The 24,889-nt window shown below is 33.4% G+C and overlaps 1 protein-coding gene across 1 annotated transcript in view; it reads left to right on the top strand.

Annotated features, from left to right (window-relative positions):
- Positions 1–23,786, top strand: part of LOC145683824 (uncharacterized) — an 84,231-nt gene extending 60,445 nt beyond the window's left edge. The window contains 4 exon segments of the mRNA XM_081755422.1: positions 14,791–15,017; positions 19,212–19,311; positions 19,314–19,354; positions 23,462–23,786. Coding sequence (XP_081611548.1) covers positions 14,791–15,017; positions 19,212–19,311; positions 19,314–19,354; positions 23,462–23,551 — 458 coding nt within the window. The 3' untranslated portion in view covers positions 23,552–23,786.
- Positions 23,787–24,889: the final 1,103 nt, after the last annotated feature.

The raw sequence follows: 24,889 nt of genomic DNA, 5'->3' as shown, positions 1-24,889 counted from the left end.
TTATCCTGCTAATTTTGCTTCACTCCTCGAGCCGATTTAAACCGTTAGTGACGGTCCTTCATGACCTAGGTTATTTACCTTAACACATATATTAAAACATGACACATATATTACAGATGTTAATATGACAAATGATATCACTAGAATTGCTTATATTAAATCTATCATGCATTCACTCGCTCACTCACTCAGGACAGTGTATATATGTTTAAAGGAAACCAACTAACTACAAGAGTACAACTAGTTTATTACATTCATAGTGAAGAAAAAAAAAGGACAAAACAAATAATTATAAGAAAATATTGAAAGCACAAGTTCTTGGTTATATATTAATAGAGTACATAGTATTAAATTTTTAGTAAGTTTTTATATATTCAATCATATTGACAAATGGAAAAAAAAATACATGTATCATATCTTAGGCATGCTAAAACAAATTATGATTTGCGACATACGCAAATACGACACTTATTTCACTTAAAAAAAAAAATTGGACAAAGAGGATAGGAAAAAAAACTTTTGGTGTATTAGAACTTATATGAGTCTCTACCTCACGTCGAGATATTAAAATATTAATAATTTCGAGCGTCCAAATCACAACTCACGCACTAGTCATAGTGTCCAAAACGTTTCGCTCCATTTAACTTAATTTGTGGTCATTTATATATATCTCTATATGTATATATATATATATATCTATTGGTTTACAAAACCATTCGTCGTCTATATTTGGTTTGTAACTGGTAACAGTTTATATCTGCAATCGCACACTGCTACGTCTATACCCATCTAGGGATTTCGAGAAAATAACTTTCACTAGAGGAAGTTTCTCCTCTTAGACGGTCTATTTCCAAATTTATTAATCGAATAATTTCAAGTTATTTATCCAACCACTGGGACACTTCACGAGACCTTTCATTAGGATCACTTTCGTATATGTTTATACATGGTTCGGATTAAAAAAAAAAAAATGATCTTCCACAGGTGTACGGAGTATGATGGTTCAAATTGAGGATAGAAAAAAACTGGTCAAGTCACGGGATACATATGAAGGTGAGACGGATTCAAGGTACACTTTCCACAATGGTTTTAGGTTAATTGTTCAAGGATAATATTTATGATGTGGGTTACGTTTAGACCTGCCGATATTTTTTCAATGCATGCCATTATATAAGTACAGAGGTTATCACTTACATTGATTCAGAAGAAAAGGAAAATTACTTAAGTGCACGGCGGTATTCTTAACAAAATCTACATTCTTAAATTCGTCGGAAGACTTCTGGTAAACTATAGCAACCAATACACGTCTAGGGGGACAGACACGAGCGCTCTTACATATATTCATAATACATTTAATATCATACTTTTACTTTAACATCATATTCACATACTAATTACACATACATTTCGAAGTATTTATTTCTCTCTCTCTATATATATATTTATAATAAATGCGCACACATTTAAATTAATCATCCCCAACAATAAAATTTTACAAGGTTGCAACATTGTCCAAGAAAACAAATGGCTTCCAACATTACATTTGGAAACAAATTAAATTTTATCTGATACCGCGCGTCTATAAATTTTTAACTTTTATATAATCAATTCGTGTTTAAATCATGAAGGAAAAAAAACTTTGTGAGGCAGGCACGTAACACAGAGCATTTCTAGATATAACTAGGTAAGTCAAAATACAATTTCTGGGCCCAGGTTAACTACAAGGTAATTGAAAACCAAAACAGAAAGGAAAGTGACCAACGGATTACAAAAAAAAAAAAAAACTTTTGAGGAACGACGGTGAAAGAACGTAATCGAAGTGTCGTCAAATACTAAGTCTTTGTTCATTTCGGCGATAGGTCAAAATGTGATGGAGGACCCAATCATTATCTACTCCATTCATGAATCGTGTCTTGCAACGTCTCAGCTGGTAATTTCAGATCAGAGTTGTACGTTAAATAAATCGTAAGTAACAAGTTCAACATCTTGGGGGGGGGGGGAAGGTTGAAAAAATTAAAAAAAAAACTCGAAGAAATGAAGACAGAGAGAGAGATAGAGAAGAAGGAAGACTAAGAATAGGGGCGCCAAAGACTTAAGTGAGAAATCACTAACGCTACAAAGTTAGAAGTCGAATTTCGCTCTCAACAAAATCCATAGCCAAAATATTCTTAACATGCCAAAAAGGGTTGTCTACTCAAATACGTAGACTCAAGGGGTGCCCTGCTGCCAAGGATGCAAGTTCTGTGTACATCAGATCCCAATCCCACAAGAGTTTGCTTGTAAGATTGAAATCCGATCCCCGTATCCGGCCCAGACCAGCAGGATAAAAGGAGAGGGGGAAAGGGACCAGGTAACTGCGTCCCCAATTTTGAAATCTCTAAGTAAAAAAAAATATCCGACCCCTTAGAAAAACTAAGAAGGTTCGAGGACAGTAATGAAACTAGAATAGAAGTATTATCTAAGATATCCCTAACTAATGATTTGCCGATATAAAAAAAAAGTTAAATAAACTGAATTTTGGATCGGTGATTTCTATTGCCAAACTTCACCGATAGCTACCCTGCGCAGACACGCCACAGTCTGGGATGTCGTTAATTTCCCTCGTCTAATTAAACTAAGAAAAGAAATGAAAATACTTAAAGGGACTAGGGGTCGACATCCGGGTACGCGAAAATAAATTTCAACAACTAATTGTTTTGATTCTGTACCCTATCAGAGCTGTCGCCTCCATGAACATTGTAAGCTAGCCTGAGTAGGTAACGTGGAGGAAAAAAAAATCTCACGGAGCAGGATATTCTATTTAAAACCGACCAGAAAATATAATTCACTACAGCCCTGTTGTATAACTGCTACTGTCTTTTCATAATTTATTATTCAATATGTCTAGTCTGCGATTATATGATGCTACCCATTCTATCAGATGGTATTACTATGGTTGATTATTACTATAACACATTAAACTACAAAGTATTACCATAGTCCGACTATATATCGCCCTCCGGTCCGCGTGATATTATGGTGCAGGGGTCAGAACCTGAGATGTTTGTAGCTACACGTATCTATTCAGTATCTATATATCAACACGCGGCGAAGTATTCACTGGGCTACTATATATTTAACTATATGGGTGTCCTATCTTCTATATTCATTTACTACAATATTCATCTACTTTTTAATATTCATATTCACATTAATATTCATTTGCCACGACGCTATATTCTACAAACACCCTGTTTCCTCTATCTACGCCCAGCCTATTTACACATTTCATCATAATACTTTAAAATCTATAATCACTACAAACATTTCCCATTCTGATCACCGCACGACAACCTCACTCGAACCCAAGACTCTTTCATCCCACACACAATACTATGTAATACCTGGTAGCTTTATTAAGAACGAAAAAAAAAATCCTACGTATGTTCACTGAAAATAGAATTATCCGCGATAATATTTAATGTTTACGAAATTTCTGCAGCAACAATTGACTTCTGCAGCCACGAAGAAAAATGAACATCTAATATAATTCCAAAGCGAAGAACTAGCATCATATCGCCCGACTTCTGTTAAAAATTTACGTATTGTTTATTTACTTAAATATCTCGATTTCTAGACTATGCAGAATGTTGAAACTTTCAGAATATATTAAGTTTGGATCACTTGACCTAACTGTACATTCATATGGGCTGTGAATTATACCTTCTAGGTTTTATTTCGGAAAGAAAGGTCAATTTCATGAAAACTAAATCACTAAGCACCTCGACGGAAGAATGGCGGTTAGTACTGACTTTTGACACTAGGGCTAGCGACGATATAATCAACCCTTGAACAACTGAATGTGACCTTGTACACGGAATCATTATACTATATTACGTTCACTATTAAATATCGTGTATGAGTTCACTTAATGACGGAATAATAAAGAATTTATCGCATAGTAAATACTACACTGTCCAACACACTCTTTCATCACTTAACTACCACTATCACTGATACTACATTACAAATAAACACATACTACTTAAACTACAAGACACATCATGCCAATACACACTACATTAATACATGTTATACTAATAAATATACACAGAAAACATTCATATTTTACCATGTTAAATCGGCTCTATGAAAGGTAACGAAAGGAAAAGAAATGAACAGGGCCAACTGGCCCTTTAATTACTAAATCACATTCTTGAAATCAACCTGTTTAATCGATGCCCTGAGGGGACATATCGAAGTATTAGCTAACAATAGGACCCCTGCCCTGAAGTAGTAATCACAATGTACGTGTAAATTTCAGTAAGGGCTCCTATCTGACTCCCAAATTGGGAGTACGGCTTCCAGCGGGATGAGTTGAACATTAGTTTGTTTCCTATCTGAAGGGGCAGGAACCCGGAAACAAACTAATGTTCAACTCATCCCGCTGGAAGCCGTACTCCCAATTTGGGAGTCAGATAGGAGCCCTTACTGAAATTTACACGTACATTGTGATTACTAGACTGACTACCACAAAACTAAATACCGCCATGTATGTTAAAAAGAAATCACTCGCTACCTACATAAACAAATCTATAATGGACAGGTCTTGTAACCCTCAATCAGCAGGAAAATTGGAAGGTGAAAATATGATGGGAAACACTGATCTTCTGAACCGGTTTTAGGAAAGAAAAACAGAAATCACACTACTTCTGAATCCTGTCCATAGCGATCCACAGATGAAAACATGGCGTTACTATCTTGCATTTACTATTTCAGATTTTTTAGACCAGTTTTACTATGGAATTTAAGAGTTCATGACTCCCAAGACTTCCAGTGATTTTTATACGGTAATAACGTCACAATATTACCTTTATTTGTAGTTTCTCTCACTCCTTTCGACTCTGTAAGCTCGACGATCGGAATCTGGCTGTTGTCAGCGAGATTTTTAGGCATGGAATGGAATAATTGCGCCCTAATATCATAGCGTGGGTTTATCAGCCAATCAAAACTAAGCATTTTGGCGGTGGGGCTTTGAAACGAATAAAATTTGGTAAAATCTGGATTAAACTAGATTTTAGAAGGACCTAGGTATCTAAAAGAGAGGTGAAGGGTGGTCCTGAAAATTCTGTCGAATTTTAGATTGGTTATTTGATCTGGAAAGTTCCGTCCAATAGTGGATCTATATTTTCGGATAGCACTGACACCGTAAGAATTGTAATAATCCATTTACATATACATATGCAAGACTTATAACTAATTTAAAATATAAATAAAGATATTGATTCCCAAAACTATCATTCCCAATGAATTTTTTTACAGTTTTCCCATGTTAATTTGAAATAGAATAATGAACAATATTACGAATTATATGAACGGCCAGAAATTTTTTGTTAAACATCAAGTACAGAGGGTGCAAAAAATTTCGGGCACCCTCCTATTAAAAACATAATCTCATTAGACTGTAATGGCATATTACAGAGAGAGAAAGAGAGAGAGAGGGAGAGAGAGAGAAAGAGAGAGAAAGAAAAAGAAAGAAAGAAAGAAACTTCGATCCGTATTTGAACATGTCTTTAAAAGTATTTCCTTTAATTACTGAAGCAGTGAAGTGAAGAATGGAATTTAAAATATAGGCTACATCCGATAAATGAAAAAAAATGCTGTCTTTTTCCGAGTATGTTTAAGGCAAAAGGAGGGTATTGTTTGGCATGTATGTATGTATGTATGTCCATTAGTTTCATGGTGGAGCTCAAATTCTTGAACTTATTTCAATAAATAAGGTATCGTTGGAATCTTGGTCAGATTGATTATATATATATATATATATATATATATATATATATATATATATATATATATATATATATATATATATATATATATATATATATATATATATATATATATATAATTATTATACAAAAGATCAATAAAACTGAGGAAAAGAGATGCATTTTAACTGTTTATTCGGAGTTTTTAATTGCGTCAGTATATTTTTATAAATTTTGGTAATTAGTTAAGCTTTGTCATATTTAGTCGTCCATAATACGAGGGCTATCCAGAAAGTAGATTACGTTTTGGAATAAAAAATCAACAAAGTATAGGAAACAAATTTTATTATATACAGATGAAAGCCACACACAAATACTACTTTTCGACATAGTCACCATTCAAATTAAGGCATTTATCGTAGCGATGTACGAGCTTGGAAATTCCTTCGTCGAAAAATTCGGCCGCCTGCGACTTCAACCACTTCGTTACCTCTTCTTGCAGCTGTTCGTCGTCATCAAAACGCTGCATAGCCAGCCACTTCTTCATTGCTGGGAATAGGTGGAAGTCGCTCGGTGCCAGGTCGGGACTGTACGGCGGATGAGGAAACAACTCCCACTGAAAAGATTCAAGAACTTCACGCGTGACATTTGCCGTGTGGGGCCGGGCGTTGTCGTGAATCAACAAGATCTTAGAGCTCAACATTCCTCTGCGCTTGTTTTGAATTGCTCTTCTGAGGTTTTGCAGAGTTTGGCAATACCTTTGAGCGTTTATTGTAGTGCCTCTTTCTAGGAAGTCCACCAAAATCACACCTTTTCTGTCCCAAAAAACAGTCGCCATCATCTTCCTTGCCGACATTGTTTGCATGCATTTCTTGGGTTTTTGGGGAGAACCTGTGTGCCCCCACTGCATTGATTGCAATTTCGTTTCACAGTTCACGTGTTTCACCCATGTTTCGTCACCAGTAACGATGCGATCGAGTAAAGAGTCACCATCCTTATTGTAGGCGTCCAAAAAGTGCAACGCTGCAGCCATTCGCTGATTTTTGTGGTCCTCTGTCAAGATTTTTGGAATCCATCTTGCACAAAACTTGTGGTAACCAAGCTTTTCGCTGATGATTTCGTGCAACAAACTTCGCGAAATTTGTGGAAAACTCAAAGAAAGTTCCGTTATTGTGAACTTTCGATTTTCACGGACTTTAACATCGACTTTTTCGACAAGTTCGGCAGTCACTTTGCTGGGTCTCCCACTTCGATCTTCGTCGTGAACATTGGTTCGGCCATTTTTAAATCTTATGACCCACTGTCGCACTCCACCTTCAGTGATAATGTTGTCCCCATACACTTCACACAGCTGCCGATAGATTTCTATCGGTTTACAGTTTTTTGCTGTCAGAAACCTTATTACTGCACGCACCTCGCAGCTCGCGGGATTTTCAATTAACGCAGACATTTCAAACCGTCACAGTATCTTAACGGAGCACAGCACGAACCTCTCACTAGCACGGCTAGATGCCGACTGAGCTGCGCAACGCTCTGACCCCAAGATGGCCGCGCTAGCCCCGCCCCTAGCGGACACAGACGAAAACGTAATCTACTTTCTGGATAGCCCTCGTACATAACTAACTCTATGGCCTATGGAACCCGGAGGTTCACTGCTGCGATCGCAAAAGCTCTCCACTGATTTTTATCCTTAGCCAACTGGATTCAGTTTCTACTTTGTATTCCTATCTCTGCAAGATCCATCTTGATATTGTCCTCCCATCTGCGCCTAGGTCTTCCTAATAGTAGTTTTCCAATTGGATTTCCAGTTAAAACTTAGAAAGCGTTTCTACTTTCTTCCGTTGTGGCTACATGGCCTGCGCACCTGAACCTCCTAGATTTGATTACCCTAACAATGTTTGGTACACCGTATAAATTAAGTAGTTTCTCGTTATGAACCATTTTCAATTAGATATTTCATACTGTACACGTAATTAAATAAAAAGACTGCGCCTATATTTCTAGTCCGAGGCCTTCAGATCTGCTCAATATGGGGTCTAGTAATTCAAATTTCTTAATATTCACCAAATCACAGCATGGTTTCCGAACAGTTGTTTGAATATATAGTCCTCTCCCTCACAATCTAATTAATCTTTCTTCCCTTTTTAAAATTGAAAAACAATGAAGGTGTTGAAGAAAAGAAAGAGGATTCCTCCTCTTCCTCGTCCTCATCGGAAGATAGTGAAGGTGAATCTGGGAAGGAAGAAGACAAAAAATCAGGCGAAGAAGGAGAGGACAAGAAAGAAAAGAAAAAGAAGAAAAAGAGCAAAAAGGAAAAGAAAGATAAAGATGAAGAAAAATAAAGGTTAAAAAATTGAGATACAGCATGTTTCAAGTTCTTTTCTGTAATGCTTTGAAATATCGGAGAACTTTGACAGAGGAAAAACAATAACAGTTTACGAAGTAAAAATTATAATATAGATTCCTTAAAATTAACTTTAAGGGTTCTGATTTGATATTATCTTGGTTATTTTAACGTTCCTTAGTTTTCAAAAAGTTATTAAAATAATTTAAGAAAAAAAAATACTTGAAAAGAAGTATTGTAAAATCTAAGTTCATGGTACATAAAATGCCCAAAATTAAAATATGCAACTTGTGCCAATGCCTAACATAGAGCAATAATAATGTATACTTGTTTCTAAAAAGATTCCACGGCTTAAATAGGCGAAATTAAACAGGTTGCAGAGTTAGGCGAAGCCAAATTGATAAGCTAAAATAAACTTTTAATGTACATGAATCAAGAATTTGAAAAACAAAGAAAATTTGAGATTTCTATTCAAATACTGGAGTTCTGTATATAGATATCAATTTAATTTTATCATCCAGTAGCGGTTCTTAAGAGAAAGTTATTGTTATCTTAATTATAAATAGGAGTATATAGAGATTATCTCACTCTTATATAAATGTATTGTAAAGTACTACTACCAACTGTGGAATAGATTGAGCAAAGTAGGATTATTTAGAAAATGCTAATATTAAACTGTGCTACCAAATGAACAAACACTTCAGTTTCACCTTCATTGCTTAAGAAGCCCCATCACGGCGAAATTAAAATATCGCTAATTTTACAGTAATTATGTGATATCTTCAAATAGATAAAAGATAATAAAAAAGTAGAACAAGAGCTCCCTAGACACTATTATTTTACAAGAGATACCATTATCATAACTCACTTATCTGCTTTCGATTTCCAGCCATTTAGAAAATCTGTATTTTCATTTCTAAATGGCTGCAAACCGAAAGCTACTAGGCGATTCTTAATAACGGTACCTCATGCAAAATAATATTGTCTAGGACGATCGTGTTCCACCTTTCGATTATCTTTTATTTGTTTGAAAATATCACATAATTACTGTAAAATTAGCGGTATTTTAATTTCGCAGTGATAAGGCTTCTTAACAGTTTTTCCACAGACACCAGTTCCCAATCTGAACACAATATACTTCATAATTTCCTAGGGTACCACCAATATATATATTTCACAACTCCATGTTAATCTATTTTACATTTTAGAAAATTTCGATCATGACTGTTTGCACATGCTCCCTGACAATTCTTACAACGATGTGACTGAACATTAAAACTCTTTCATTCCGAATTCTGCATCCAACAATCACTTCGATATCAAACGGTCTGAATTCTAAGACCCACCACTACAGTCTTTATTTTATGTTAAGTGGGTTTCGCAACAGTGCAAGAAAAATGTGTAAACATACAGAAGATACGTAATTAGATATTTTGAATTGGGTAAGAATATTAGGAGGGTGATTTTAACTAACTTTGTAACTTTTTTTTTCAATCTGACTGCAAGTTCCTTAGCCATTATTTTCTTCGAATTTACGTGAAATTTATGTTTAATTGAAAGTAATTTAACAACACAGTACATAAAGTTTGATAACTAAGGGTTATTTACAATATCCTTGCTTATTAAAACTAATTTTGTTGTAAAATTGATCTTGGTGCTAGTAGGAAAAGAAATACTGTCAAAAGTGAACCAAAGGGCAAAGTTTTCTGTGATTTGGATTTGAAACTAAAAGAACTTACGAACATGTTATAAACTTGTTGCCATATTTTTATTTTGTTGTGTAACTAACATACTAAGGTTGTAAAATGTGTATGGGATAAGTAAAAGAAAATGTCTGAATTTAATTTGAATTTCCTCATTTCTATTATTCCGTTAGTTTTCACACGTTTCTTCATTATTTTTGCACTTTTTTTCCAAACTATTATAGTGATACAAAAAATGTTACATAAACAAAATCTAGAAATCAACTGATGAGGAATGGGTGTAAGTTACTCTAGAATCAGATTGAAGTAATGTTTAAAAAAAAAGTCAAGAAAACTGACCAAATTTCGTTATAGACGTGAGTCAAATTTTGGAAGTAAATATACAATTATTCTTACTCACCAATCGTATATATATGTAATATCTATCTCTGCAAACAACGTTTGGAACCTACACGGAGTTAAGTTTTCAGATTTCTGAAGGTATGAGAAGAGAGAGAGAATTAAAAGAAAAACCTTCATACAGCTGTTTTTTGTATAGATGATAATTTCACAAAAGCAAATTCTTGCTGGGACTGTCTCTTATTTCGTCTACGGTATTGTATTCAGAGTAAGTTGTTAATTTCTGAAATTTAGCTATTATCTCTATTAAGAGCGTTCATTTGTTATGCTGTACACATCTTGGATATTTAAAAGGAAAATTTTGCACCTCAGATTAAGTATATAAGATAGCACATGAAAGCCTGGATCAGAATAAAATAGCTAAATTACATGAATTAGCAAACTAGCAAAATTTTTACTATCATGGACCAGCATGGATGAATGTTACAATCCATTTCGTTCCTTCGTGATTCAAACTGTTTTTGTGAAAATGTCAAATTCAGATTTTAGAAGCATGATTACTTTTGAAACTAAACCAATTATGATTAACTTACTGAAATGGATGAGCATGTAACATTTACAAAAATTACAGAATTAACCTTGTCGAAAGCAGATGGAAATTGCCTACTAATGCATTTTAAGTAATTTGAGTAATAGTGTTTGAGTATTTATGTAAGATTGAGTATATCTAGTAAAATTTGATTTAGTAAAGTGATTGTGAAAAATAAAATTTAACATGTGGATATAAGCTAAATGAAACACTTTTACATTTGTACCCTGTTCAACTACCTACCATCATCCAACAATACCGTATATATATCAATGTAAGTATAGTAATACTTTTTTTTTTTTTTATCAGTATCAATGTTGGACAACTTCTACAAAAAAAAAAAAAAAAAAAAAAACTGTTTACCGTAAAAATATGTTAGGGTTTAAATTTTGTCTAAGGTTTTAGTGTTTTGACGAAAGTAGGGAATTCTATTCATAAGACTACTAATGTGCTAGACGTTTAGGAAGGTCAATATTCACTTTAGCATGGATTAGATTAATATATATTTCAGCAGTAATTTCAAGTTTTACTTGCGAGAAGGAGGGGGGGTAGAACAAAACCCTCCGTTGTAAGTGGAATTTCACGATTAGGGTTACTATATTAGTAAAGTATATATATATATATATATATATATATATATATATATATATACACACCAAATAACGCCATTGATATATTTACAGGTATTTGCCAGAAATTAAAGAAATTTCAAGAGTTTAAGAATAGTGCTATTCAACTATCATTTGCTTGATCAATTCAGTTGTCATTCACTCCCCCCCCCTAAACTTATATAAATTATTATACAAAAATATTTTTAACTGCTTACGTATCACATTTTAAAACTTGAATCTAATTAAAATAAGCTGAAATTACAGAAAGAACTAAACTTCTAACATGAGTTTTTTTTTTTTTTTATTTTATAATTCTGTTGTTTACTTTATATTCTCATTCTCTCCATTACATACAATTTGCTAGGTTATTCTATATCAATAAACTGAAATTTACTTTGAAACAAGGTTAGTCATATCATTTTGTTAAAATTTACTTTGCCTTCAAAATTAAAGTAGCTTAAAAAAAATTAATTCACTTTAACAGTACTTCTAACTTTCAGATTTATTCAAATCTGAAAAATGATTGCAGAACTAATGAATGCACTTTACTGCGATTAACATAAGCTTATATTGTGTTACTTAAAGCTAATTTTAGTAATTCTAAATATAAAAGTTACATAATGTGGGTAGGAATAAAGCTTAGATAAAATAATTGTACTATCGTTGGGCAACGTATATGATTAAACTTCATATAATGCTTTTATAAAATACTTTTTAAAAGCTTATTAATGTGATAATTAACTGATTGTAAATCTTATTTCAAAAATTGAAATTATTGATATGTGACCTCTTAAATCAGTTTGTTTTCCTAATGCCTTCAAGGAATGATTGTGGCTATTTAACAAGGTAAGTTTCTTTTAGTAAATTATTTAATTAGTTGTGTATAGAAACAAGGTGGAAAGAACATGTTACGCACTTTTAAAAATTCTGACTTCAGTAGCAGTAATTTATTTATTTATTTATTTATTTTATTTTATTTATTTTTTTTTAAAGGGTCAAAGTGCCTGATAGGGAATAATCCAGATATCCAACTGCTGTTTGGCCAGACATACAGATTTCAAGTAGTTTATACAATTGTCAACAGATGACACTAGTGTTGTAGCAACTGCAAAATGATTGACAGCCATTTTGGAGCCATGAACTGAACGTATTCGTGGATTTTTTTTTTTTTTTTTTTAAGCTTAAAGTTCTTTTCAAGAATATTTTAGATCTATCCGAAAATATAGATTTCAGTTTTGAAAAGTATTATGGATAAATTTAGTCTGAGATTTTGCTGAAAAACTCCAAAATAAATTAAGTAATAAATAAACTAAACAACCAGAAAGAACTGGATGATGGAAAGAGAGAAGAAATTTAGAAATATATAATAATTTATTACTTTGCAATTTTCTGTAATCGAAAGTTTTATGTGCCTTACAAAATAATTTCCCGTGACTAATTCCAATATAATCAAATTCGGAAGAAAGTAATGAACATAGTTTTCAGAGACTCCCCACAAAATATGGTATATCCCGCTGTTCATTTTTTACTTTCGAGAGGGGATAGAAGAAAGCATGGTGGTCGTGAACAAATATCTAATTCAGATTTCGTCTGATTCTCAAAATACAGGCTATAGGAGTAATACGGAATTTTTTCTGATTCTTAAAATACAGGCTATACGAGTAATACGGGATTTCTTCTGATCTAATACTGAATTACATCTTTGAAAGAGAATCTAATACGGGATATCGTCTGATTTTGAAAAAGAATCTAATACGCGATATCGTCTGATTTTGAAAAAGAATCGAATACGGAATTTGAAGTGATTTAAAAATTACACTTTCCCTACGCGCAGAAAATAATTTCTGGCTGGCTGTCTGCCCATTTCTCCCGAACTATGCGCGCACACACACACACACACACACACCTAGAAACTACACTGTTTAACGTATCCATAGTTTAAGCTCCGTTAAAATGAAAGTTTGAGAGTTCCTGGCGGGAAAGGGAAGAGTTGAATTTTCTGCTTACCCCAAAATAATTTTCTGAAGCAAGCTCGAAAATTATAAGAATGCGAATTTCTCAAGCTGCTCTATTTTTATTTTCCATTGTAAAAGCTTGTCTTTTAACAGACTTAAATCTGATTTAAACTACTTGCTGAGCAAAATGTTTATTGTAAAATATATTAACGTGTAACAGTTTCGACAACTATTTCTTTAGCTTCATCAGACACTGTCTTAGGCTAGGTTAGTGTCTAATGAAGCCAAAGTGGATAGTTATTCGAAACTGTTACACGTTAATATTTTTTTTACAATAAACTTAGTTTTGCTGAACGAGTAGCTTAAATCAGATTTGAGCAACCTTATACAGCCTAAAAGTAATTTTTCTAAATACAAATCAATAGGTAATTTATTCGTAGAGTAAGTTCTTTTTGAACAATTTTCTCCAGCTATTCAGGTTACTTCGTTCATATTTCGCTACTAACCCTTCAATGTAGCATAAGTGATTCCTTATGAAGAAATCCGTAAGTGGTAATTTACTCTGAGGTGAGTTCTTACGATGATTTGTATAAACAATCAGGTTATTTTATTTATTTCATGAGTAAATCGTTAATAACTCTTAACTTTGACGTACGTTTTTTTTCTTATGAAGAAGTTGACCAAGGATAGTTTACTCCCCTTCCGAAAACATTTGTTAAAGTTTTGTTCATGATGTATAAATAAATGTTGCAGTAATAACTGCATTTGTTAATTATGTAAGAAATGGGAGAAAGGTTTATGCAGTGGCCCGTACCTTGCTATTTTTACACTAAGCAATCTGTACAACAATTGTATGAAAGATTTGTACTTTGGGCATCACTTTCGAAATAGTTATCTGGGTTTACCAGTGTTGTCAGGCAATAGAAATAAATGTTTTATAGTAACATGATTACATGCTTAGCAGTTACTTTTTTTTAAAAAGTTATTTTTGCTTAATCTTGTTCAAATATCATGTACACTTGTAAACTGTCTCCTTAATGTGCGAAGATAGCGAAGGTATAATGAAAGAATCAGACAGAACTTTACAAGTTTGAACTCTCTTAAATTCTGTAACAAATTTTAAGATATATTTTTATGTTGTTCATAAGTTTAAGTAAAACATATTCTAATGAGGTACTCAGTTCCATAATAAATCATTATATTATTTCAGTTCCTGAACAAAATGTTATAGCTAGGGCCTACTTGTTTACAAACCACTGTAGATTCAAACAGCATTGTTCTTTAACATAAATTTTCATTACAAGATTGTATGTGCAGTCAAAAAGGTTAAGATTGAAAACTAGCTCATAGATTCAAACATACTTTCGCTGAAGTTTCAAGTAATTAAGTATTTCTTACTCAGTAGTAAGATATCTATTTTCGAAATGATGTCTTCCTTTTGAATCTATATTCAATACTGTATAATGCCTTTTGTCTATAATATTTGTATAACGTTGCAGATGGTGATTTGGGTGTTGTGCAACCTATTCAGTCTGCTTGCTGGGTAGACGCTAGTTTCGGTGAATTGCCACCAGGTGCCATTGTTGGTGGCCAGGACCACGACTGTGAGATTTACATTGGTCGAGCGAGGCACGAGGGTGCCGTAATCCCTGGAAAAGTGGTGCCAGCGCATAAAGTCTGCTACATTCCTTGGGGAGGAGGCGAACATGCTAAAGAAGAGTACCAGGTAAATAATTTGTTTCCAGTTCTGTCTTCTCTGAATATTGTGGCTAAAGGTAGTTCCTAGTAAACTTATATTTGTACCAGGTAGTGGTGCCAGAAAAATATCAAAGAATGGAAAGAATACCTTAATTACTAGAATAGCTATACACACAAGTGTAAACCGAGCCCTTCGGAAACCAAGTTAGGCCTAACAGAAAACCTTTTTTTTTTTGTATTTTTTTTAACCTACAACATTTACACAAATCAATATGGAATACTTCACTAAATGTCCTCTTCTAACAGCTAGACAAATCTCTAGGGTTATCTCTACCCTTGAGAACCTATACTTGTATTTGCTCAACTGTCGCTTTAAACTCCCACTACTTGCATATGTTAAACTTAATAAGTTTTGTATCTTTAGGTGTCGACCTAGGTCCTAGTCATCCTTTCCACTGAATTTTGTATTAAATAATTTTGTAACTTTATGTAGAAACCCTAGTATCATTCTGAGTCACTACTTTAGTGATACTTCATATCTGTGCTTATTATATAATTCATTATAATATAAGGGTATATTGTTGTATAAAAATGATCAGTGATTTTATGAGGTCTGTTTTTGGCGTAAAATAGGTTCGAGATTAACTGTCGCTGTGTACACAGGTTTCATACAAGTTCTTAAACAAATGTTACATGAAGATATTTTGATTTTAGAATCCCAACTTTATCACGAACACATGTTTGTGTTCTTCCTATGTATTAAACTTAATTTGATCGGAGAAAGAGCAGTATTCAACATCAATCTATCAGTGTGATAGTATTGTCCTGGGTTTAGATAAATTTATCTTCCACATATTTGTATCATTTAACCTGATCTAATTCTGGTTCTCCATTATATAATTTTATCTGTTAAAAATTCTGTAATAAAGTTACATTACTTTTGAAATTATGAAACCTCTCTTCAACGCAGATTTAAGTTTTCAAGCAACTTAACAAAAACAGATTATTCTTTGAACAAGTTATGCTATATTACAAATCTCTTTACCAGCTTCAACACTTTTGCCTTAATTTCATCTTCATGTCTTCATTGTAAAAACCCAACAACTAGTGATGAGACATTTTTTAAGAAAAACAGCAGGGAATTAGGAAACTAAAGTTAAGGAATAAATCTAGAAAAAGTATTAGAAATATCATATACAAAATGTTAAATAATTCTTTTCGTTACGCATCAATTTGCACGTACCAATGTTCTTCCGATATAAAAGCACTCTGATGCTTACATGTCGAAGACAACCTTCATAGGTTTTCTAATGACAGATTGAAATATTATAGGCAACATTGTTCTAAAATTTCCTAAGAATAGATGGGCGGTAGAGGTCGGTGTGCTTATTTTAATAAAATAAATCTTCAGTGTTTAATTTTTAAACTTTGTTCTCATAGTTTTAAGAGCTGTCCCGCTGTCTTCATTGCAGAAACTGAAAGGATGAGTAGTGTTTGTGGGTTATAATAAATTCAGGGCCGTTCATTTGTATTCTTGCAAGAAAAAATGCATCATTGAAGCGATTCGTCAGCGGTGCCATTGACCTTTGGTGTAGTTACTAGTTTTTCCACTTGCCATAGCAAGCATTGAACTGAAGAATTCCGTAAAATTTACTTATGAAACATGGAATTTTCTTAGTTTCTTCTTTAAAATGAAATAGCTGTATTTTGTGGATCATTCAATAATTAGAGCAATAATTTTAGAAAGCATTCAAAATAAGTTTAGAGAAATTCTAGCCTTACCTAATTAACTCTATATTGGAGATTTGATCTCTTTGCATGTTTGAAAAAGATCACTTACTTTCTGTTTGTGACTAAGACTTCTGTAAAATTCTTCTGTATAAGAGAATATTGCTTTGATCCTGTTCTAAATGAATAAGTTTGAATGTGTAAGCAGGAACCCTCAATATAAAGTAAATGTCAATATAGTTTTTATTAATAAAATAAAAGTATAATTTCACAAAAAGTATTTTTCTTATTAAAAATGAATTAAAAATTCCACATCACAAATAATGATTTTAAGGAGTTCCTCAGTTAAAATCGTTGAATATGACAATAGTGGTTAAAGGTGAATAACTATAATGCAAAGGTACAGAAAGACACGTTTCAATCATCACTTCAACTTTATATTTTTCTTCTGGTAGCAGGTGAGTTTAGCAGTTTAGTGTTTATTAATCACAATTTAATCTAAAAGCAGTGGTGCTATTCAGCCGGTTCGCACTGGTTCGGTAGAACCGGTTGTTAAAATTTTTCGAGTTCGCAGAACAGTTTGCTATATCAAGCCACACACATACACGCAGCTGGAAGGGAGAGCCTATTACATAGAAATTTTTCACAGCCAAAGACTATTTACCCATTTAAAGAACCTTACTTTGCTCTGTACATACCAGAAAATTAATGACAGAGTGGGGGAACGGTAAATTTTATCTTAAGTGTCTTTGTTTTTAGAAATTCTTATAGGGTTAAATATCTCTCAGAACAAGGTATAAGGTTTATTCCATAATGTCAAACGCTGAGATATCAAGAATGAGAACTGGGATTATGAGTGAAGTGGTGAGTTATTTATATTAGAAACTCGCATCTATCAATTGTCGATACACTGATGGATGACACTTTTTGACAACTATTTATCTTGGATAATTCGTTTCCAGGGTATTCGCCTCCAGTATCGAATTCCAATATACATAACAGGATGCTGTGTAGATCGCTCTTTGCCACTTGTAGTATCCAGTAAAAACTTTGTCTACTTTGATTGCTGTGTTAAAGAGAATTACATCTACCTACCTATCCCTCTGCTCTTTCTCTCTCTTTCTCTCTCTCTTTCTCTCTCTCTTTCTCTCTCTCTTTCTCTCTCTCTTTCTCTCTCTCTTTCTCTCTCTCTTTCTCTCTCTCTTTCTCTCTCTTTCTCTCTCTCTTTCTCTCTCTCTTTCTCTCTCTTTCTCTCTCTCTTTCTCTCTCTCTTTCTCTCTCTCTTTCTCTCTCTCTTTCTCTCTCTCTCTTTCTCTCTCTCTTTCTCTCTCTCTTTCTCTCTCTCTTTCTCTCTCTCTCTTTCTCTCTCTCTCTTTCTCTCTCTCTCTTTCTCTCTCTCTCTTTCTCTCTCTCTTTCTCTCTCTCTTTCTCTCTCTCTCTTCTTCTCTCTTTCTCTCTCTCTCTCTCTTCTCTCTCTTTCTCTCTCTCTCTTCTTCTCTCTTTCTCTCTCTCTCTTCTTCTCTCTTTCTCTCTCTCTCTCTCTTCTCTCTTTCTCTCTCTCTCTCTTTCTCTCTCTTCTTCTCTCTCTTTCTCTCTCTGATATATAATATAGAAAGCATATGCTCCGATGAAGACAGCAGGACGCCAGATGGTAAAATTACCAGTAACAAATTTCAAAAGTTGATTCTTGAAACTAGCAATTTTTGTGTTGAATCAGTAGTGTTATTGTACGCATCACAAGGTACTGCTTAGCTATTTTGTTTTTGTGTAGGCAATGTTCAGTGCGAGTTGTATTTTCAATTGTGATTCTAAGAAAAGATCTATGATAAAGACCCCACCAGACTATTTTCAAATTCGAAAATATTTTAGCTGACAAAGAATGTAAGAAAATGTTATTACCTAAATTATTAACACTCCCAAAATACTATAAACTAAGATAAAAAAGTAATTATTTTCGAATATTCTATATAGCTGAACATTATGATGTTTAAATTCTAGCATCGGATTTTGTTTGAAGCCTTAAGTTTTTAACAAAACAAACTTGTGCGGCAAAATTGTAATAATTTTCTTAATGTTTTTAAAAAAAAATATTCATTAAAAAATATAAGTGCATCTAATAATCAATACAAGCGAATAGATCTATTAAAATAGATTTTGTGAAGGTATCATTACCAATATTAATTGATATCGACGTAAGGTTTTTGTAGTAATTTAGTTGGGTGGGTCTTGTATTTACCCAATATTGAAAATTTATTATGCTTAGTAATTGAATTGGGAAAGTTGGTTGGATTAATAATTTGCAGACTTCGGCTTCGGAACGTCCCCGAGCAAGAACAAATGTGACAAATATATAAGCATACGCATTTGCAGCTGAATACTATCTGGAATGTTTCTGCCTCATTATAGGTTGTAATGCAACAGAAAGTTATCTTTTACTTTAATTCAGCTTTTCTTTCATTTTGCTTATATTGTTTAACACTTCCGTTCTCTGCAGGTGTTATGTGGGTGCCAAGTGGATTGGGTACCTGCTGCAAATGGCGAGATCCCTGAGGGTGCAATGCCTTCTGGAAAGACTCAAGAAGGAGAACCACTGTTCGTGGTAGAGTGCCTCACGAAGGAACAGTTACTGTCGGAAAGGTAATTAACAAATATGGCTAAAATGGGTTGTATCATAGTCATCGGAATACTACAACTTGGCATCTCGTGAAAAGTAGTGACGGAACAAGTTTGAAATCTTTTCTAAAAGTTTACTCTTCCATTAGTTTTGATTTAGTCATAATCCTATTGTGTTGTGAGGAATAATGATACTCAGGATTTAAGACATTTCCTCGAAACTAGATATCCTGAAAATACGAAGAACTTTCAGATATGTAAGAAACTATAAGAAAATACAAATTTCAACAAATAGATGTATCGACGAGTCAAGAATGAGTTGTGAATTATTCGCCTAATGATATGGAATAACCCTCTTCAGGTTACAAAAAATCATTTTTTTAAATAGTTTGATGCAATATGGCGCTTAATTTTTGAGAGATCACAATTTACTACTAATTGAATTTCAAATAAATCTAATATAAGAGTGTGAAGTTAACTCTCCTCTCCTTTGGTTTAAAATGTATTCCACGCTAACTTTCGTTTAAAAAAAATGTGTAATATTGAGGTTTTTATATAATCTTCACCGCTTCGAGTTGAAGTCAATTAAATATAAGGACACATCTAATTCCTTCCAGAAATCTGAGTATAACTGTGTGGCGATCTTTTTTGCTAGGTAGATTATGATAAATCTTGCACACTATTGTACTACTGATTTTTTTCTTTGTCTCAACTTTGGAAATATAGAACTTAATCAATATAGTTCTTTACCAAAGATACACTAAAATTTAAAAGCATGAGACAAGTTAATGTAATAGTTTTCATAAATTTAGATATTTTACTTAATTTCAGCTGAAGTGAAAAATATTTTAGTGAAAGATTAGTGAAAAATATTTTAAGCATATACAGTAATTTGGTTATGAAACTCTCAAACTTCGAATCACTGGAACCTGCTTTCAATCCTTTTCCCAAAGTCAAGACTCTAAATAGTTTTTTTTTTTTTTACACGTTCTGAAAACGGTAGATTCAGACCGTTTCATGGAAACGGGCCTCCAAAATGAATTTTCTAAAGATCTTCTTAATTACTTTTATCAAAACAGACTCCTAGCTAAAATGCTCTATCGCACTTGAAGAGGCAAATTTACCGACTCCTGTCGGTGATCGTTAGGTTGCGTGTAGACCTGAATCAAATCATTGGCAAGGGTTTAATTCCCCCCTGATTATATAAACAGTATCCGTACATATTAGTACAGATGTATAGTTCGTCTGATTTGTCCGAAACTAAATTCTCAACGATAATTGCCACAATGTTAAAGAAAAAAAATCACAATCTTGCATAAACTGTAAAGATAGTGGATACTCTACCACATAGCTTCTAAATTCTAATGCCTAGATTTTCAGTGCGGAAAATTTTAGAATAACGACTATGCCTACTTTTCAGGTATAAGAAAAACTAGTTTTATGTAATTGAGTACCGGTAATATGAACTAGATTAGTGGATGAAATTGTTACCAACCATATTTAACTTCAGGGATCGTTCGTTTCGTTCAGGGATCTAGTTTCATTCCGATCTGAACTATCTTTAGAGAACTTAAACCACCAATCAGCGTGTAGTAATATTATAGAAAATGGAAAAATGCGAGATACCAAAAGTCATTCACTTGAACACACTGTATTTTCTTGTTACAAGACAAGCTATTATCCTTGAGCTGTTATGGTATACAATTTTGTTTGATATTACACAGCGTATGTTCACGTTTCCCCTTCCCCTGTGAAATTAATTTCGTATCATATTAGTTTAAAAATGTTCTTCTTTAGAATCTTATATTTACTTACATACATATGCACTTATTCCTTCATATTTAATGATCTTATTTATTTTTATCTTCTAACTTTATTTTTATTTTTTTATTCCTGTTAATGACAGAATTCAAAATATTAAAACAGCCCTGGCTGAATCTCACTTGCTGTAATAAATAAATTTGATATTCAACGCCTTTTCACCACCATTCAGAGTTCTGCCGGCACCAAAACAAAATCGGTGTATACGGTGGATGCTTTAAATTTCTAGCAAAGTTCTTTAATTTCTGACGGACCGTTGAAGATGTATGCAGTATGATTTTTTTGGCGTGCTATACGATACCCTTTCAGTCGAAGAGATCAGATTAAAAAAAAAAAAAAATCTAGGTGCAGTCGCCATTGGAGTCTATCATTCTGCGCAGTGACAGCAGCTCGTAATTCACAATGCCGTTCCACTCGCACCAAACGAACAGCAAAACCTTCCTCTACGTCCGTGTGGGCTTTGTGACAAACTGTAGAACTTCTCCTTGCTTCGACTAAGATATTTTTCGTTCATTGTTGTGGTAGGTTATCCACTGTCCATCACTTGTATTCGCCAGTTTTAGAAATGGCTTGAATACATTTCGTTTCAATAGAGAGATTCGGTCTGAGTAAAGGTCCAATCATGTGGTACCCAAACGTCAAGGTAAGTTTTGTAGCCAGCTTCCCACAAATGGTTTAACTGTTTGCTGGTGGATGTTAAGTCATTGATGTCATGACTTCTTACATACTGATCTTCTTTTGCCAGAATATCATCCACTTTTGGTGTGATCGGTCGCATCTTACACATTGAAATTTCCAGAACGAAAATGACTAAATCATCTTTGAGTTGTTGTTTGATAACATATGTTGCGCATAACTATCACACATTTCTTCACTAGCCTGTGCAGCATTTGGAAAGGAGGTTGTGAAGTGTAGCATAGTTTTGCAAAAAGTTCTTATCTTCATGGCGCAATACATTACGCCTGACAACGCTAGGAGGGAGGAACATGTTTCATTTGCCTCTTGGAGACATCATCTGTCTGCGACATATTGTATTTTTCGATATACAAAGAGTGTCCCCCTCCAAGAAATTAATGCTTGCGCCTCAAGTGTGTCTCACTAAAAGAATTCCAACAAGTTTTGCTTATCTATTAGGCTCAGTTGCAGCTGTTAAATGGAGTGAGGCCTAGCCCGCTGAGACTCGTATACTCAGAGTATGCGGTATACTCTGACACAACATTCTCGTCAGAAGGGGCTCAATATTACTTAGATTACGTGATTGATCATGTAGATATCTTTCAAGATAATTCAGACATTTGTTTTATTAGAATCATGTACTTGTAACGTAGTTTAAAGTTCTTGTTCGTTTATTTTTGATTCATGAACAGAATAGTTCAACTATTTCTTGATAATAAAACAATGTGTGTATAAAATATTAGTATGAACAATATAGTATTCAGTATAGCAATAATAACTATTCATTTTTTAATTTTTGGATAAAACTATTAATATGTCCATTGTTTTTGAAGAAACTCCACGAAGATGATATCCTCTGTCCAACATGTTGATTATGCTTGTTGCTCGTGTAACAGTTTCTAGAAAATAACTTCTGATTTATTGTTGACAATAAAAGCAATAGCTTAGTTTTTCAAAAACTTTCCATTACCTCAGATAAGGCAAATGCTTCCTTCGCGAAGAAACTCTTTAAATCATGGTTTTGCCATTACAGAAAGGGAAGCTGATTCAATTCAGTAGTAAGCAAGCAGTAGGCCCAGAACCAGGAAGAAATTAAGAGTATACGAAAGTCATATCTTCTGTAAAGAAATTGAAAGCAAAATGTTTATAGTTCTCCATACAATCTTTCCCTTCTACAGGTCTGATGGACACTTCTGCGCTGACTCTTTAATTTTGAATTGGATAACACAGTAAAATTAACTTTTCATTTGTTCAGTCTTTATTAAAATTTTATTCCGTATTAATCTTCTCTAAGTAATTTACAGTGATGAATTTTTAACTTATTGGTTAATTTAATGCTTATTTAATGCTAGTTGTGTGAGCTTCTGGCAGCTTCCAATAAAGTATCAGTTAACTGACAGATAGCACTAAGTTATATCTGACATTATCATGTACTTCTATTGGACATTGATAGAGCAGACACCCTTCGTTGTGCTTAAGTCTATCAGGAACTAAGTAGAACATTGTAGAACTCGTAATTATTAAAGTTCATTTAAGTTCCAATTGAAAACAATAATGAAATGTTCTTTTCTTTTATGATAAAGGTTCGTATAACAATATCGTAACTAACTTAAGAATTTTCTTTTTTCTATCCAGGTTCATCCGAGCCATGGAGTATGTTACATCCCATATGGAGGTGAAGAAATGGGTTTCCCAGAGTACGAAGTGCTTGTGAAAACTGGTTAATTGTCCCTTCATTAACCAGAGGTCTGCTGGCGAAATCTGTCATTTTGTACAAACCGCTGATTGTTTTCTTCTAAGACTATTTGATGTAGTTGTGTCCAGTAACACTTTTTATTATTGCAAAATTTCTCATATTTTCCTTAAATTGTAAATGATTCTAATTGTATTATAAAAATGAATTTGTTAAATTTACGAATATTTTCTATATTGCTAAATAAAAAAATGAGCTTTACACTTATATTCATTGTTTAGTGTGCACTTTAGTTTATACTGTAAAATGAATAGAGCATGGTGGTGTAGTTGTAAGACGTTTGACCAGTGGTGCTATTCTAACTTTTTAACAACCGGTTTTCTATTACGTACCTAGGTATATATATATATATATATATATATATATATATATATATATATATATATATATATATATATATATATATATATATATATATATATATATATATTAAATATATAAATATAAAAAATATTAGTCCTCATTTGGAGACGAATTGCAGTATGTGGGAACGTCGCAGATAACGAACCACAGACTAAAATAACCAATCTATCAAAAATTGTTACATAGATTTTTTTCCAGATGGAAATTAGTTGACACTAGCAACACTTACTAACATAACAATCGATGTATCTGCTTGGTGGATTCGTAGAGCAGTGTTAATGGTTCCAAGTTAATCTGCGACGTTTTCACATAGTGTTTTTTGATCCCCTATCTATAGGGAATAATTTTGATTCCCTATAGGTAGTAGGTGGATAGGTAGATACATATAATTCTCTTAGGAAACAAACCATGCAAGGTAGGCACAAAAGTTCTTACGTTCTAGAACGCAGCGCAAATTTTACCACCTTGGATTCGAACTAAGAACTGTTTCTATTTGTAGAGTCACGTTGAAACAAAATAACTTTCGGAGGGCATATGACAGAATAGGGACCGATTGTTCTGATTGTGACACTGATCACTACCTGGTAGCAGCGATAATACGAGATAGATTATCGTTGAATAAAGGTAATATTAATTATCCGAAAACGGAGAGATTCAATTTAAAGAAATTAGAAGAGCCAGGTTTCGAATAGATTCTCGGCTTTAGAAGATTCGGAGTGCACTAGTGTTGAGGATACCTGGATTGAAATTGGAGATAGCATTAAAATTTCAGCAAAAGAAAAATTGAAACACGCGGAAATATGTAGGAACAGACCTTGGTTCGACCAGGAATGCATTAAATTAGCAGAGAAGAGACGCAAAATTACGCTGGCTACAAAATCCGAATGAAATAACTACACAAAAATTCGCAGATACCAGGCGAAAAACGTCCAAAACATTTAGAACAA

The sequence above is a fragment of the Thermobia domestica genome, chromosome 1, assembly GCF_964235325.1.
Source record: "Thermobia domestica chromosome 1, izTheDome1.hap1.1, whole genome shotgun sequence".
NCBI lineage: Eukaryota > Metazoa > Arthropoda > Insecta > Zygentoma > Lepismatidae > Thermobia > Thermobia domestica.
This window is presented reverse-complemented; position numbering and strand designations above follow the sequence as displayed.